The sequence below is a fragment of the Myxine glutinosa genome, chromosome 7 (genome assembly GCF_964187855.1).
Source record: "Myxine glutinosa chromosome 7, kmMyxGlut1.1, whole genome shotgun sequence".
Classification (NCBI taxonomy): Eukaryota; Metazoa; Chordata; class Myxini; order Myxiniformes; family Myxinidae; genus Myxine; species Myxine glutinosa.
In genome coordinates, this window is record NC_136267.1 from 131,144,722 (window position 1) to 131,156,808 (window position 12,087).

The window sequence follows — 12,087 nt, forward strand, 5'->3', positions numbered from 1 at the left end:
TATTTAACTAGAACGGCACTTGGTAGAGAGCATACTCCGCCGGGCTGAACAGTTAATGGTTCTATCCCACTGATAGGTCGGATCTTGTTTCGGACCTGAACCAAAATCTCATCGGCTTGTTTTTGTCATCTTACTAAATCATCCACAACTTTTTGAAATATCATGCTATATATCGTTTTTGGCCCTCACACTCATGGTATATATCGTTTTTAACTCAAGAATCACCAAAAAAAAATTCTCTGATCTGGATCCGGATTCCAATCTTCACCAAAATTGAATCAATTCTTCCTTCTCACCTACCCAACTCATCCACCAAGTTTTGTCCGAATCCGTCCATAACTTTTTGAAATATCGTGCTATATAATCGGTTTTAGCCCTATCACTCGGTGGAGAAGAATCATTAAAAAAAATAATCTCGGATCCAGATCTTCACCAAAATCAAATCATTTCATCATTGTCACACACCACCTGTCCACCAAATGTAGTCCGAATCCATCCATAACTTTTTGAGATATCCTGTTCACAAACAGCCAGACAAACAGACAAGAAAGACGTCGTTTGAAAAATCCCTAAAACAAATATGACCTTAAAAATAATTGGTGGTTGAATTCAAAGACCAAATATGCAAATACTCCAAGTTTCAAGTCAATCTTATGAAAATTGACGATTTTAGAAATTCGGCCTATGTTGACATTTTGACCTTTAGACCTCAAAAATAATTAATTGGTGCTTCAATTCAGTGACCTAGTGAAATGCAAATCCTGTTCAAATTTCAAGTTAATTGGATGGAAATTGAGGGTTTTAGAAATTGTATCTGCTGTGCCGATAGAAAGTCTACACACCCTTTCCAATTTTTCACCTTTTGTTGCCTTATAGCCTGGAATTGAAATGCATTAAATCAGACTTTTTCCACCTTTATTTACACATCGTAACCCAAAACCTCAAGTGAAAAACAAATTCTACAAATTTCAGAAAATTAATTTAAAATACCAAAACTAGAATATTTTGGTTGGTTAATTGTCCACCACCCTTATAATAGCAATTGTAAATTATCTCAAGTGTAACAAATCACCTTCAAAATCACACACCAAGTTAATTGACCACCACCTTTGTTAAATTGTAGTGATTCTGATTATTTCAGAATAAAATCAGCTCTTCCTGTAGGTTTCCTCCACTAGGTAGTGTATTTCACAGCAAAGACAAAACCATGAGCACCAATAAGCTTCAAAAGACCTCCGGGATAAAGTTGTGGAAAGGCACAGATCACGGGATGGGTATAAAAATATTTCAACGGCCTTCAATATCCCTTGGAGCACAATCAAGACAATCAGTAAGAAGTGGAAGGTGTATGGTGCCACCAAGACCCTGCCTAGATCAGGCCGTCCATCCAAACTGGATGACTAAGCAAGGAGGAGACTGATCAGAGGCCACCAAGAGGCCAATGGCAACTTTGAAAAGCGCTCCAGGCCTTTATGGCAAAGACTGGTCAATGTGCACATAACAACAATATCCCAAGCACTCCACAAGTCTGGCCTGTACGGTAGGGTGGCAAGCAGAAAGCCATTACTCAAAACACCCCACCTTGAGTTCCATTTGAGGTATGCAAAAAACCACTCCGGAGATTCTGAAGCCATGTGGCAAAATGTTTTGTGGTCTGACGAAACTAAGATGGAACTTTTTGGCCTCAATGCAAAATGTTACATTTGGTGCAAACCCAACAGAGCACATCACCCAAAGAACACCATCCCTACGGTGAAACATGGTGGTGGCAGCATCATGTTATGGGGATGTTTCTCATCAGCAGGGACTGGGGCAGTTGTCAGGATGGAATGGAAAATGGATGAAGCAAAATACAGAAAATCCTAGAGGAAAACATGCTGCCCTCTGCAAAAAAGCTGAAATTGGGACGGAGGTTCACCTTTCAGCATGACAATGACCACACAGCCAAAACTACACTCGAGTGACTAAGGAACAAAAAGATAAATGTCCTTGAGTGGCCCAGTCAGAGCCCCGACCAAAATCCAATCGAAAATCTGTGGCATGACTTGAAGATTGCTGTCCATCAACACTCCCCACGCAACTTGACTGAGCTTGAAGTTTTGTTCAGAAGAATGGGCAAATATTACCCTATCAAGGTGTGCAAAGTTGGTAGAGACCTATCCCAACAGTCTCACACCTGTAATTGCTGTAAAAGGTGCTTCCACCAAGTATTAATTCAGGGGGTGGACACTTATGCAACCAAGATATACTCGTTTTGTATTTTAATTAATTTTCTGAAATTTGTAGAATTTGTTTTTCACTTGGAAGTTGTGGGTTATGATGCATAAATAAAGGTGCAAATGTTTTTTAAAATGAAATTTTATTCCAGGCTATAAGGGAACAAAAGGTGAAAAATTTGAAAGGGTTGTAGACTTTTTATAGGTACTGCAGTTGTTGATCTTTGGCCTATGTTGACTTTTTGGCCGATTTTTGGCCGAACATTTTTGTTGGCAAAATCCAAAGTTTCAAACATTTTTGAAATACCCGCCGAACAAAAAACGACTCCTGCGAACAATTGACGACGCTTCCGAACCCCCGCGCATGTTTGGCGAACTTTTGGAGCCTAAAATACGAATGTTGGACTTTGCCATTTTTTCGACATTCGCATCCTTCACGAACCGTTCGCGTGTCCCATGAAAACCCACCTTAATTAGTGATGGTATTTAATTTCGGATCTGAATCTTTTTACACTAGTTAATAATATAAAAAATGAAAACAAAATTAAAACACTTTTTCCATAGCTTATGATGATAGTCATAAGGCTTATGATATTACTTCAATGATACGGAATAATTGTCTCCCTGTAATTCACCAAAAAATCCTTATATATTCTTTGCAAGATTTTAGAATAGCTTTAGATTTCAAAAATCGTAGATTGCATTATTCATGTGGTATTTATCTTGCAAACGACCAAAGACAACCTGGACAAGAGGTAATGACACAGATGAATGTTGAACATACCTCGAGGCATATAGAGTAAGGTACAGTGCAGGCTGGTTGACATGTCCTTAATTTTGTTGGCTCTGCTGGAGGGAAGCATCCACCTGCAATGTAATGGCATATGTACAAATTCCCATTTGTTAGGCAAAATGCTTCACCATAACTATTAGGCAACATCCTTCTTATACTTATCAAGATAACAGCCTTATCAGCGGTTAAAGTGGAACTAAAAGCAATGGTTAAAAAAAGAAACAAAGCTTTAGAAAGAATAAGAAGAGGTGGGTGTGGTGCCAACTTTTGAGTGGCAGAAGGATTTAAACAGAACAGAGTGTAACAATGAATCAACATTAAGAATGTTTGTCTTGGGAAAAAAATTCCAAACAAAAATTACCAAAAAAATTACCAATATCCCCCCCCCTCCCCCTAGATTCATCCTATCAATGTTATCTTGCCATTCCAGGCTGTTGTAGCAAATTAACAGACATTAAAGGATGAAGACGTGAGATGAAATGAGATGCACCGTATTCTTTACAGAGTGTTGTTCCTGCTGCAGCAATTCCTTGGCATGGATTATGCTCAGCGGTTTGCCATTGCCTACCAGGCAATCGGCCGGTTAGGCAGTTAAGAGGAAGCATCGTTCATTTTTTCAGGAAAGCACCAAATTTGGCACAGATGTAGTATGGACCTATACAATTGTTTTACTGAGGGGCACCCAAAAATTCAGAAAATTCAAAAAATCCAAAAAAATGTCCTGGACGCCATGAAAAAGGGGAGAAAACGGGTATTGATTCGAACTGTAGATTCTGATATTGTGGCCTTGGCAATAGCACACTACTTTACCTCCCAGTCACACGGTGTGGAAGAACTCTGGATTGCCAATGGCACTGGTAAAAGCTACCGCTACCTTGCCATCCATAAAATTGCCACCGGCCTTGGCCGCAGGAAGTCCGAGTCTAGAAAGATATGTTGCCATCCTCTATGACCGGACTACCGAGATAAAGACAGTGAATGACATGCGCCGACACTTGTTCACGAAGGCGGCAAGAACAATTGATCACATTCCCCCAACAGCAGACGCCTTCGAACAACACCTAAAACGTGCATGTTTTCAGGCTGGACACGTATGGAGTCAGGCACTTGTGCCCTACCCAGAACTTCCATCACCAGCTGATTGGGGCTGGATGAAAACAGGGACTTCTTGGACACCAATTTGGACCACAATACCACTGATACAGGAGGCATGTTCAGAGCTTACAAGCTGCCATTGTAAGTCGGCCTGTAAAGGCAACTGTAAATGCTCCAGGGCAAATCTGCCCTGCACATCACTGTGTGACTGCGATGGACAGTGCTTGTCGTACTACGCGTCTGTGCGAGAGCCTCCACCTTTCAAGTGCCCACAATATTTTAAATTAAAACTGCAACTGTGTGTAACTTTGATTAATTAATACCATTCCATTGTTATCAGAGACCAATAAAACAATGTGTATCACTTGGAATTGAAATTTTACCTAAAATACTATGAGAGATTCAAGGAAAATGGAAACACCATGGCGGCCATCTTGAAATTAAAGATGATGGATGCCAATCTTTATGCAATTGATCCCATTTGATTCAGAGACCATGAAAACATGGGGTAAGACACTGGAACTGTGGTGTTATCGCTCATAGTATATAATTTATTGAGGGAAATAGGTCACAGAGGACAGTCATGTTGAAATTCAATATGGCGGCCATCAGGGGCTCTGAATTTTTGGGCGCCCCTCAGGAAAACAATTGTATAGGTCCATACTACATTTGTGCCAAATTTTTGTGCTTTCCTGAAAAAATGAACGATACGCCCTATTTTTCGGTCTTAACTGCCTAAGTATATAGCAGGAATTTGTTATTTCTTCAGGCTGGTGGCGGTGATAACTCACATACTCTTCGCGAAGGATACTATGGGATCTTTAACATCTACCAACTAATGCTGGCAGATGGGATGCCCAGTGTAACATCCATCCAAGGGATGGCACACACATTGATGAATCTCCCTGCCTGTGAAATACCGGGACGACAGCATATAACTGCATCGGGATTCAAACTTAGGCTAGACAGCTTAGAGGCGAGTGCACATACCTCTGGTATGCTGCCAGCTTGATTAAGAGATATATATATAAATATATATATATATATATATATAGTTACGTTTGTGAGGGGTAGGAGATGAAATACCTTAGGAAAGTTGTATAAATTAGAATGCACCAAGTGTTGCGAATAAGAAGAAGCCATATCAATGCATCGAAGTAGGGTCGAATGTTCGGTTAAGTGTTTCGGTGTCTCCACATGGAGGAGTGGAGTTGTGCTATCTAGGGAGGGACTGTAAGGTTAAATTCCCCTGTACGTGCTTGCCTCCCTGTGATTTTACCCTAATGGTCTTATAAAACCCAGTCGGCCAGGCAATGGACTCATTCGCTCACCAGGCCGCCAGGTTGGCCCCAAGCATTTTGGTTATTTGACACAGGTCTTCATTGTAGTGAAAATATTATCATCAGACAGATAAAACTGTACACTGACAGAATGACTGAGGGAAATGGGAATAGAGGAAATGAGTGTTGACAAAGAGACAGTCAGTGGAAATATTCTCAATTCTGCTCTGCTGCTCTTGTTGCTCCTTTGACTGTTATATTCAACCTGTCCTCCTTTGGTGGCCTCCCGTCTACCTGGAAATCTGCCAACATCACTGACATTGAAAATAAGGGCAGAAAAAGAGATCCTCTCACCTATAGGCCACTACGATTACCTACATTTACAAGTAAAGTCATGGAATTGATAAATACTGCCAATGTATGGATCAGTTTTCTCTTTTTCAAAGAGCCTGCTCTTTCACCATCAGTTTGGATTACATCTGCGACACTAAAACTATGGCCATGCTGTTGCTTTTCTCTCAGCAATGGGTCGAGGCCATACATCTCAAATAAGAGGTCAGAGCCATCTCCCTGGACACATCTTGGGCAATAAACGGTCTGGCATCCACAACCGCTTTACTGCTTGTGACATATAAGGACGTCTGCTATCTGACTTCCATCACTAGCGCAGTCAATGTGATGCTGTCAAGGGAATGTCTTCCCAGTAGACACTGGAGTGCCTCAAGACAGTGTCTTGGCCCCATCTTGTTCCTCTTCTATATAAATTACCTCTCATTCTGTGAGAAACTAGATATATTCGTTTCAGAAAATGATTGTACATTGTGTCATACAGTAGCCCATCGCACTGACAGGCAGACAACAGCAGTCACGCTCTCTGCTGATGGTGAATTCATTAATTGCTGGTATAATAAATGGAATGTGTATTTCAATCATAGCAATTCTCACAGTCTCACCCCATGGTTCTGGAAAGATTGTCAAATTAACCCCTCTATAAATTTCAATAGACAGCCACTGGAAGAGTTTCAGTCTCTTGAACTTCTATGACTCACCATCAGCCATGATCTCTCCTGGGCCGACCATATTGCAAAGCTGACCTCAACAGTCACCCACAGACGGGACATCCTTAATCATTCCAACCATTGCTTAAAAATCATATAACACATCCCAGTCTACAAGCCCTTTGTCTATAGCTCAATGGAGTAATGTTCTCTCCTATGGACTGGTCACAAGTGGCTCGGCATCACAAGTGTCTCTCCTGGATTTTGTGAATTATAAAGCTCTCAAACATTATTGGCATCTCCCACAATGAGCCCAATTGCACAAGGCCTGCAGTAACCACATAGCTGACTGTTTGGTGGCCTCTCTATTTTTAATTGCCTTTCCTCTGGTCCAGCTCCTCCTCCTTTCTCAGCCTTCAAACCATATGCAGCTGCTCTAGGATGCAAATGTTCTTTCATGTCCACATACATGTCTGTATGTCTTGGGCGTTAGACTTGGGTTTGTAGACTCATAATTGTATGATCGTGATTCACTAACAATTTTCAAATCCCAATTGGTGTGTTTCTTTTCAGCCAGCCTCGTGCCACAGGCAGCCAGGTGATGTTTTGAATCCTGATTCGGCATCAATAATCCTCATTCATAAACAAATGTTCCACACATAGGATTACATACTTGAAAATGAGATGGAATTGCCTCTCTTCGGCTGGAATTATAGCAAAACCATTTTGGTGTGTACCTCATATTCATATTCCTGAATACTCTTTTGTGACAGTACTTCATGCGTGTAAACATTGTGGGCAAACACTTGCAGATGTTTCTCTCTTTTCTTGAATATGCTGATTGTGCTTTGAGACAATTGAGGTTTACCTGTGCTGCTGTAATTTTTCAAACGGTCAATAATTTCAAACCTTGTTTCAACTGGTTTTTTTTTTCATTTACATTGGATGATCACCTATTAAGGCTACAAACAGCGAGGCCTACACAGGTTCAACACAGTTTGAGAAAATCAGGCTACAATCAGTAGAAACTACTGAGTGACCTACATTCAGATGTGTGGTCTAAAGTAGCTCAGCAATTTCACATGGAGTTGGTACAAATTATTGTATAAACTTTTGGTGACAAACCATACCACATTTTTTGCATTATGCAATGTTCATGTTAACCAAAGTGGACAAAGGGAATGTATTATATGTTCTATTGTTTCTGAGACAAAAGTTAGTTAATATGAGCATAGTTGAATGCAATACTACATAATAAATTCACAATTCCAATTTAACCTTCATCCGCCCCCTTATTTAACATAAAATATAGGGTTGAATGGATGCATGCAATACATAATGAAAGTGTAACATTCATATACTTGGCTTGAGGCTCATGAAGGCACTTTCAATCCTGTTTAAGTTATTGATATCAGCAGGAACAGCCGCTGGTGTTATTGTCGTGGATTCCCTCATCCCTTTCTCTCAGGAATAAGCACCTTCTCAACTCGGACACTGTACAAGAGGTTTATTGAGGGATAAGGATAACATGCATGGTAGATAAATGGGCGCATAAGCTAGTAGCACATTTTTGGTCTTCACACAGCCAGCAACCAACAACATCTCAGTTCGTTCCAACTCGTATTCTGTGTAATATACTTCAAAGATAAAAAGAAAAACTCAAACATTTCCCCAGTTTCCCAGGCTGGGCTTCAGAGAAAGGCAAGGGCAGGCGGGGAGCTGCTCATGAGGAAAGAATGTTGACGCAAGGTCAAACAAAGATTTTGTCAACAGCTTCTCAAAACCAGACAGTCAGACGCTGGGGAGCCAAATGGGTCATATTGCCCCCCATTAGCCTGAGATTCGAATGAAATCCCTTACATTATCATCAGTGGTATTTACAGCACAGAGAAAGAAAGTTATATATCTTAGAGGGAAAATGAAGCTGGATGTGGTCCAGATGGTGAAATAAGGCTGAGTTTGAACATGGCTGTGGAGAAGAGTTATTTTTAAAGACAGCCTCATTATTACCAGGAGAGGAATGCAGGCATGCCTGTCTAAAAAAATATAGTAGATAGGGGAAGCACAATGAACATGTGTGGATCATGTCTTGCGAAAAAGGTTTCTACTAGCCAAATTATATTTGCTACCACCAGCAAGCAAAGGCCTAAGAGGAAAGATCAGTGGCCTGTCGGTGATATTTAGGGTGAAACAGGAAGGAATATATATATTTTATTACGATGCAACTTTTTTATTTAACATAAGTATGACATAGAAGTGGCTTAATATGGCTTATTGTGTGGAAAATAATGGCATAACTTTTCATTCAAGCACAATCAAATGGAAGACCAAGTACTGCATTGGAGTCATTATAAAGAAACCGAATAAGTAAAGAGCAAAGTTGGAGTCATCAGGAGGAACCTGGATAGGATTCCGTTTTCAGCTGCAACTCCTCTACCCTCAAATCCAAATTATAGTAAAAATAAAAAACCCGCTATTTATTAATGTGACAAAGGTACGGCATATTAAAAATATCTAGTCCTTTCTGTTTCACCCTACATATGTATGTGGCAACCTTTGCAGAAATTGATGCACTAAAGGTATATTCACAAATACCGATGCCATGCCATGTCTTTTACAATGAAAACACATAACAGCATCATTCGATACATGAATGGAAGAAAGTTTATACTTTTATATAGATACTTTCATTGTTATATAGGTCACAGAATTATACTTTCACAGTTAAATAAAACAAAACAAAACCTATTTTGTCTCATTAAATATGTCTCTTAAAAATAGGCTCCACTGCAATGACAAAATACACGTTTATTATTTATTTTTTTGGTTTTCTTTTTGTATACAGAATCGAGGCTCGTGTAAAAGCTAACACATTGAACATGAAAACATGCACAAACACATAAAACATACAATGAAGGGAGCGGGAGACAAGAGGGGGAGAGAGAGTGAAGCACATGGACGTCGGTAGATCTGTGGAAGAGGGAGGGCTGGGGGATGAGGGAGGGGTACACGGTAAAAAGCAAATGAACACCACTGGGAATATCAGGAAAGAAGTTTGGAATTGAAAGAGGCGGAATTTTAGTGTTTTAATTTCCTGCGTCCTGCAGGAATATTTGGGGGGCAGAGCACAGACAGAGCAGTGGGAACAAGGCTGGAGAGGAGTCGGTAGAAGACAAAAATACCACCAACCTGCCTGCGGTGAGAGAGAGAGAAAGGCCCTCAGAATCAGCTTCATCGTGGGAGATTCCAATGATTCTGAATGCTTTGGGTTTCAACCGCGTGAAGCCGAGCTAGGTGTGAGACAGGAGCACCAGCCGAGAGGGGAGAGCAGTATTCCATTGAGCTGCGGATGAAAGCTTTGTATGTGGTGAGGAGCTCAGAAGTGCCCAGAAAGGACTTCGCACGACGGAGGATGCCCAGTCGGCAACTGGCTTTGGAGGCCAGCTTGGAAATGTGGTTTTCCCAGGAAAGGTCATGGCAGATAGTGAGAGCCACAAGCTTGAGTGACAGAACTTCTTCAAGAGGAATGTTCAGAAAGTAGATGGGAGGGATGTCCAGATGGTCTTTTCAGAGAGTCAAAGTGAGAGTGTGAGATTTGTCAGGGTTGAAAGACATGTTTCACTTGTTTGACCAGTTTGTGATGTTATCCAGGTCTGCAGAGAGTGAAAAGGCTGCTGCCTGCCGATCTGAGGGTTGAGACATGAAGCGGCAGAGGGTGGCGGCATCAGCAAAGAGATGGAGAGGATTTTCCAGCCAGTCGGAGAGATCATTAATGAAGACCAGAAAAAGCATAGGATCCAGAACACTGCCTTGAGGAACTCCAGCCTGAACAGGAAGGGGAGATCAGAGAATTCCATTCAGGGCCACACGTTGACTGCGACCAGAGAGGAAGTCTGCAAGCCATGCATGGAGGTTTCCATGGATACCATAGGAGGAAAGTTTGGTGAGCAGGGCGGGGTGCCAGACCGTACAATTGACATTTTACTATATAAACTTTACTGAACACTTTAAAAACCACTGCAATAAAACAAATTAACATTTTAATATACAAACTTTACTGAACTCTTTAAAAACCACTGCAATAAAACAAATTAACATTTTAATATACAAACTTTACTGAACTCTTTAAAAACCACTGCAATAAAACAAATTAACATTTTAATATACAAACTTTACTGAACTCTTTAAAAACCACTGCAATAAAACAAATTAACATTTTAATGTACAAACTTTACTGAACTCTTTAAAAACCACTGCAATAAAACAAATTAACATTTTAATATACAAACTTTACTGAACTCTTTAAAAACCACTGCAATAAAACAAATTAACATTTTAATGTACAAACTTTACTGAACTCTTTAAAAACCACTGCAATAAAACAAATTAACATTTTAATATACAAACTTTACTGAACTCTTTAAAAACCACTGCAATAAAACAAATTAACATTTTAATATACAAACTTTACTGAACTCTTTAAAAACCACTGCAATAAAACAAATTAACATTTTAATATACAAACTTTACTGAACTCTTTAAAAACCACTGCAATAAAACAAATTAACATTTTAGTATTCAAACTTTACTAAACTCTTTAAAAACCACTGCAATAAAACAAATTAACATTTTAAAATACGAACTTTACTGAACTCTTTAAAAACCACTGCAATAAAACAAATTAACATTTTAATATACAAACTTTACTGAACTCTTTAAAAACCACTGCAATAAAACAAATTAACATTATACTATATAAACTACACTGAACACTTTAAAAACCACTGCAATAAAACAAATTAACATTTTAATATACAAACTTTACTGAACTCTTCAAAAAAGACTGCAATAAAACAAATTAACATTTCAATATACAAACTTTATTGAACTCTTTAAAAACTACTGCAATAAAACAAATTAACATTTTAATACACAAACTTTACTGAACTCTTTAAAAACCACTGCAATAAAACAAATTAACATTTTACGATATAAACTACACTGAACACTTTAAAAACCACTGCAATAAAACAAATTAACATTTTAATATACAAACTTTACTGAACTCTTCAAAAAAGACTGCAATAAAACAAATTAACATTTTACTATATAAACAACACTGAACTCTTTAAAAACAACTGCAATAAAACAAATTAACATTTTACTATATAAACAACACTGAACTCTTTAAAAACCACTGCAATAAAACAAATTAACATTTAACTATATAAACTACACTGAACACTTTAAAAACCACTGCAACAAGCGTTACGCCTCGGCCCCCCGTCGGTGAAGTGATGCAAGTTGACAAAGTGGAAGCCGCAAGGCGGCCATCTTGGATTTTGACGTGGCGACCCAATTTTCAATGGCGTTCTCCCTTATGCATAGATACATCCACACACCAGATTAGAAGTTAGTAGTTCGTTTATTTTTCAAGATATTTCGCTCAAAAGGTTCAGACATATATATGGTGGCAGCCATCTTGAATTTTGACGTGGCGACCCAATTTTCAATAGCATTCTTCCTTATGCCTAGATACATCCACACACCAGATTAGAAGTTGGTACTTCGCTTATTTTCCAAGATATTCCGCTCACAAGGTTCAGACATAAAGGGCGGCGGCCAGCTTGGATTTTGACGTGGCGACCCAATTTTCAATAGCGTTCTTCCTTATGCGTAGATACACGCACACGCCAGATTAGAAG

The 12,087-nt window shown here is 39.3% G+C and overlaps 1 protein-coding gene across 1 annotated transcript in view; it reads right to left on the bottom strand.

Moving 5' to 3' along the window:
- Positions 1–12,087, bottom strand: part of THSD7A (thrombospondin type 1 domain containing 7A) — a 221,924-nt gene that overhangs the window by 9,213 nt on the left and 200,624 nt on the right. The window contains exon 11 of the mRNA XM_078782738.1: positions 3,001–3,083. Coding sequence (XP_078638864.1) covers positions 3,001–3,083 — 83 coding nt within the window. The remainder of the gene's footprint in view (positions 1–3,000; positions 3,084–12,087) is intronic.